The sequence below is a fragment of the Electrophorus electricus genome, chromosome 4 (assembly GCF_041902795.1).
Source record: "Electrophorus electricus isolate QZ-2024a chromosome 4, ASM4190279v1, whole genome shotgun sequence".
Taxonomy (NCBI): Eukaryota; Metazoa; Chordata; class Actinopteri; order Gymnotiformes; family Gymnotidae; genus Electrophorus; species Electrophorus electricus.
In genome coordinates, this window is record NC_137500.1 from 5,233,983 (window position 1) to 5,240,000 (window position 6,018).

At 44.4% G+C, this 6,018-nt stretch overlaps 1 protein-coding gene across 19 annotated transcripts in view; it reads right to left on the reverse strand.

The window, feature by feature from the left end:
• The window catches only part of kif21a (kinesin family member 21A), a 36,018-nt gene that overhangs the window by 19,218 nt on the left and 10,782 nt on the right, over positions 1-6,018 (reverse strand). For 13 of the 19 annotated variants that reach the window (XM_027003209.3, XM_081711923.1, XM_081711921.1 and 10 more), the window contains exons 2-11: positions 5,302-5,524; positions 4,025-4,207; positions 3,229-3,378; positions 2,829-2,963; positions 2,281-2,451; positions 2,056-2,171; positions 1,754-1,949; positions 734-923; positions 522-585; positions 211-420 (exon numbers count right to left, since the gene is read on the reverse strand). In XM_027003209.3, the coding sequence (XP_026859010.2) occupies positions 211-420; positions 522-585; positions 734-923; positions 1,754-1,949; positions 2,056-2,171; positions 2,281-2,451; positions 2,829-2,963; positions 3,229-3,378; positions 4,025-4,207; positions 5,302-5,524 (1,638 nt within the window). The remainder of the gene's footprint in view (positions 1-210; positions 421-521; positions 586-733; positions 924-1,753; positions 1,950-2,055; positions 2,172-2,280; positions 2,452-2,828; positions 2,964-3,228; positions 3,379-4,024; positions 4,208-5,301; positions 5,525-6,018) is intronic. The other 6 variants (XM_027003216.3, XM_027003215.3, XM_081711922.1 and 3 more) reach the window with 1 other exon arrangement.

The following is a 6,018-nucleotide window of genomic DNA, read 5'->3' on the forward strand; positions in this document are numbered from 1 at the left end:
AATAACAGTCATTAAGACAACTTTGCCTCATGTAACAGTACGACTGACAGTACCCATACACTCCTATTGTACAAGGGCATTTATAATGACTCCACATGGCAAGATATCAAGAGTACAGAGTTGCCATGGCGACTCCCCCACTCAAGAGCACCCCATACGGAGGTAACAAGGCATTCTTTTTGAATGCTGCCAGTTTTCTCTCATTTGTACCTCTTTTTTTTCTTCTTCTCTCTTCTCTTCAATTTCTCTAGGTCCTTCTTAGCCAGCTCGATAATGTCGGACGTCTCTTGGGAAGGGTCAGGTGCAAGAAGCGCGGGGGAGAAAGTTCCAGGCCCTGCGTAGAAAGGCGAGCGAGTGGACGCTCGGGACAGATTCTTCCTAAGGTTCTCATTCACTGCCTCGCTTTCCAACAGCTTGGCTCTAAAATGCAGAGACCAAGATAAGGAAAACAGCACAGTATATAGAAACTCTAGAATATGACAATGACCAAATCTGAGGAAACGTGCAGAAAAACACTTTACCTAAGTTCTTCAATTTCTTTGATGTAGTTCTGGATCATGTTCCCAATCTCCTCACTGCCTTCCCCTGGATACAACATAAACATGCTCTACGTTGCAAAATCATATGGAACACACCCACCCACTCCCACACTCACACTACCATCCTCACTTGACCATGCACCCATTCACCCACCAACAGAAACACCCCACCCCTGAACACCTCAGTAGCATACCAGCTTTAGCAAGTGCTTGGTTGGCCTGGTTGCTGAGGAGCTGTGTGAGCCTCATGCGCTGGGCGTCGATAGTCTCCTGCATGGCTTTGACACGCACACGCAGGTTATTGTTCTCCGTCTGCAGCATGGAGTTCTCGTGGAACATGTCGTTGATGCTCTCTATGCCGTCCTCCCCGACCATACGCTTGCCCTGCACACATGCAAGCACAGACAAGCTCCACATCACACCTGCACGAGGCAGCTAAAGCACAAAACTGAGGCTTCTGTGCAGAAAGATAACACCAGGCAGGCGGCTGCCCCCTAACCAGAGAATGGCTTCGATGCGAGCGGAGTCTGGGGACGTTCCATCCTCTTCTTCTTGAAGAACATGGAGGCTTTAGCTTCATATTTCTCTCTGTACAGTTTGATTTTGCTCTCTCCTTCACACTTTTATACTCAAGATGTATCACTGTCCTGCATAATAGGAATGTTTTCTGAAACAGCACCCTTAGCAGGAAGCAACCAGGATGTCATTTAAAAAAACTGACAGCATGCAAAGCCCACCAGGTAGCAAACTAAAAGAGCTACTATTCCATGGAATTTGTGATCTCACAAAAAGTTATTTGTGCATTGCGATGGAGTTGATGGGAGGAGTTGAAAAGAAACCTACATCTGCAGAGGTAACAAGCTTTACACAACTCTGAACTGCAGCAGTGTTTACGCTTTGCTTTTTTTAGCCTACATAAACCAAAGGTACAGTTTTACATCTGTTGGCAGTTTTATTATGATAATTAAACCAACCATATTGGAATTACTGTCAAGTGCTTAAAGTCTCCTTATAGAGCCTCAATTACCAAAACCGCATTATAGTAATACTGGTTTCCATAACTGCAATACCCGAAATTGTACTGCATATGCCTGGGCCCAACATTAACAGATCAGAGGCTATTATGTTTACTACCATAACACACAACTGCCTCCTTAAACTTCTGCCCTGCTGGGGTGGAACTGAAGCGCATGTTTAACATGATTCTCTCTCACCGTGCGATATTCCATTAGCTCCATCTGCAAACGCGCAATTTCCGTCCTCAGGGCACTGATCTGCTGACTCGCCCTGTCCTGGTTCACCACCAGCTTGTTCTTGATGTTTCGTGCACGGTTGGCGTACTTTAGTGTGTTCAGCGTCTCCATGAAGTCACGGTCGGAGGGGCTTATGCAGGCAATCATCACTGTTTGGCTGTGGAACAGGGACGAGGCAGGAGCGTACATGTGAACCCGACATAAAGAACTACAGCATTTATATTTTACAGAACTCACTGAAAGCTGCTTAGCTGCTCGCAGACCTGTTGCCACCTAAGGAATCCTGAAGGAGCCGAGTAAGCTTGGAGTCCCGGTAAGGCACGTGCGTTGATCGTTTGGCTCTGTCCCCTAAGGCACTGATGACATTCCCCAATGCCAGCTACATCACAGACATGGAGAAACAGAGAACCAGTGTCAAACACGGACTATTAACAGGATTCATTCTCCTCAGGCATGAATTCACAGCGGCTCTGGACGCCTGCTCGTACCAGGCCGCAGTTGATGGAGATGCCTTCTTTGGCTCTGTCTCCCGTGGCACCCGTTCTTTTCAGCCGCTCCGAGCCTGCCAGGTCCACAAAGTGGAACTTTGCAGTTAGTGTCTCAAACTCATCTGTGTTGGACGAGTCATTGGCCAGCCGATTGTCAATCTCACCATCCTGCTGGAACAGAAGGGGGACACTTGAACATGCATCAAGAACACTTGATTTATATTTACAGTTTTAGTGTTTGGCACTTTTATCCAGAGCAACTAAAATATTTTTATCACTATGATGCTTCTGTATGCTCCTTGAAAATCAAACACATGTACCTTGAGCTACCAGTAGAGCTACACATATTATCATTTTATTATTTCATGGAATCACTTCTATGAAACTGTCTGAGGTAGCTAACACTATATAAGATGGCATCATTACAATGAAAGAAGCATAATTAGCTGCATTAGTATAGGAAGAACTCCTTTATTTGGAAATAGGCAGAAGTCAAGTGATGAAGGCTAGCAACTGGCAGCAGTAACAGGGTTTGCCATGTTGCTTACATTGTCTGAGGGTGCACACATGCGCACTTGGCACAGGTGGATGGTGAAGATGGCATGGGACCGTGAGCTCTGCACATTCATCTGGGTGCTGGCTGTGGTGCGTGAGAGAGCACCAAGCTTTAAACACTGCATCAACTACAAAACAGCATGGAAACCAACACTCAATACTTCACCCAGCTTCAAACACTGCATCATATATGACAGAGAGCATCATAAATCAACACTTAATACTTCATATTCAACAATTAAAATGTACTCACATAGAAATGCAGTCAACGTCTTAAATATCAGAAAAGATAATACCAAGAACATGGGAAAATTTATGTACAATACCTCCCCCCTCCCAACACATATACATATGCATGCACACACGTATGTGCACATGCACAAACAAACTCACTTCGGCCTCTGAAGAGACGGTACGTGTTGTCACTCCCACAGTATAAATGCCCCCGTTGGCATCCTCATGGATTTTAATCTGCGACTTCTGCTTTCGGGCCTCCATATCACGTGTGGTGTCAAACAGATCCAGCACCTCCTCATTATATAACTATAGTCATGTCACAAAACAAACACACACACACACACACAAAAGCATATGTGAATGCACACACAGGCACACACAAGAGACAAAGCAAAACACGGCAGAGCATACGGTACTTTCATTTTTTATTCAGTTTAAAACATGGAACTTGACGAGATACATAATTTCTCATTTGGAAAAACAAGCAATCAGGGATATGGCACATGTGCATATAAATTCACACTCTCAGATGAGGAAAGCCTTATTCTTCAGAAATGTTTCATATATATGATCTGGGTTAAGCGTAGTCTAACAGACTGTGGCTATAGGTTTCTCCCCCACCCACTTTAAACAGCTGACCGTGGCACTTGGATGAGGGTGGGGGGGTGAGTGAGAGAGCCAGTAAATAGCCCCCCATCTTCAATAAATGGTCCCTGAAATAGCCTCACACCCTAGACACTAATCAGAGCATCGTCTTGGGAACAGAAAGTCCAAAGCCGAGCAATGTGGGAAGGCAGAAACAGAGTCTGCTGTGTGTGGTGATGCCATGGTGACTCTCAGATCAACATGGCATTAGTATTTGTGTCTGTGTGTGTGTGCGCACTCACAGTTCCATTCTACAAACCAGAGTAGTATCAAAGTCAACCCGGCCTGCAGGCAGTAAGTGCAGTACCTCCAAGAACTGGGCGTTGACCTTGAACTCAGGGGCGGGGCGTCCCTGCTCAGCTGCTGTCCGCCGCCTCTCCTCAATGCCCCTGAAGAGGTGGGCAACAGCCCGCGGGATGATGCCGAGCTCCTCGTCCATGATGCTCACGTCGAAGCCCGTGCCCATGGTGTACGTCTTCCCCGAGCCCGTCTGAAGGGCAGAAACACATACGTCTCCTACTCATGTACCCACACTCTGAAACTGAGGGTACCTCGACAGCTACAGGTTTCAGGGTACAGATCATCATAACTTTTAACTGAAAACAAGAAAGCATTCTGAGAAAGGAAAAAAAGAAAAAAAGAAGGGATACAGAAAGGATACATGTTACTTCCAACAACTTACGCCTTTGCAGGTTAGAAACCATCCATGCGGTATACAGGGTTTTTACCAGTCACACAGTGAGTCAGAAAGTGAGAGATTGAGTGGGGTGGGAATGCCAGCAATCTGTTGATCTGGTTGACTGGCTGGTCAGAAAGACTGTAGATAAAGCCAGGATTACCACTGGGATGAGCATGTGGGTGCATGTGTGAGTGACAGAGTGAGAATAGTCAGTATTGTCAGTGTGGAGGTCAAACAGACCAGCTAAGGGATGTCACATGCAGAGTCATGAAGCATTATGAGGAGAGAGAATAAAACGCTAATCTATGACATATATACATAAAACTAAGAGTTAGAGAATGAAAAGGAGCAATTCAGCAGGCTCAGTAATAGCAACCGAGCAACGCAAAGGGCCTGGGGAGAGGAGGGAAAACCCAAACTTGTGTGTCATTTAAATACTCTCCGTTGGAAATGAAAACCACAGACAGACAGAGCGAGGGGATTAAGGACGTCATAGGGTGTGAGCAAAGATAAAACAGAAAGGGTGACAGAAAGGAGGAGAAAGCTGTCCACATTTCCAGCGAGGATTATACATGAACCTGTCAAAGCTTCAACAACAACCTGAGACTTTCAGACATCAAGTTGAGGAGTGAGATTTACAGGAAAACCTGCTTCTCAAATTGCAACACCGTAAATGAGCTCTCTTATATAATTTTTTTTATATATATATATATATATATATATATATATATATATATATATATATATATATATATATATATATATATATATATATAGCTTTTCTGTAATTTTGAGCATGAATAGTTTCTCGTCAACCTGCTATTATCCATTCAGATCTAATCTCTGTATATAACAGTCCAACATGCAGTGTGACGATGAACAAACGCACACCCACACCCACACACCTGTCCATAGGCAAAGATAGTGGCATTATAGCCCTCAAAGCAGCTTTCTATGAGCTTCTCTGTGCAGTTACAGTAGAGACTGTCCTGTTGGGAGTCCATGTCGAATACATAGTCGAACGTGAAAGCCTTGTCCTTTCCCAGAATGACCTGGGGTTCTCCAGGGGTCACAAGCGTACAGATGTGACATCCCTCTATCTTCTCCCGTGCCAGCTGAGGTCGTATCCTGAGAGAAGAGTACCACGAGAGAGAAAGATGAGAAGAGCAAAAAGAGCTGCAGAAGAGAGCAATTAACATTTATTCCAAAATTCAATCTCATTTTCATCAAAATGTGAAACTGATGGAAAAGAGAGACGAAAAAATGACCACAAAGCGACGGTGAAAACTGCTTCTGTATTAACACTTAAATTGAGGCATGTAATTGTCAGATCTCTTTGTGATAATGACATGTCTACCGTTCAGTCAGTCTTTCTTACACCTCAATACAATTTTAATTTTCACACTTGATCATGTTTTAATAAAATCACACTTTTGGGGATAAGCAAAATAAATGAGCTGAATGAACAGCAGTTCAGCCAAAACAGAACAGTTATTTCAGGTTTACTGTTTTCGCCAATAGCCTTCACAGTGAGCAAGCAGTTTGAGAAGCTTCCAGTCAGATATCAGGACTTCTGGCCAAGTTCTTAGCTCAGGCTGCCTACAGCATGTGTGTGCGTGTCT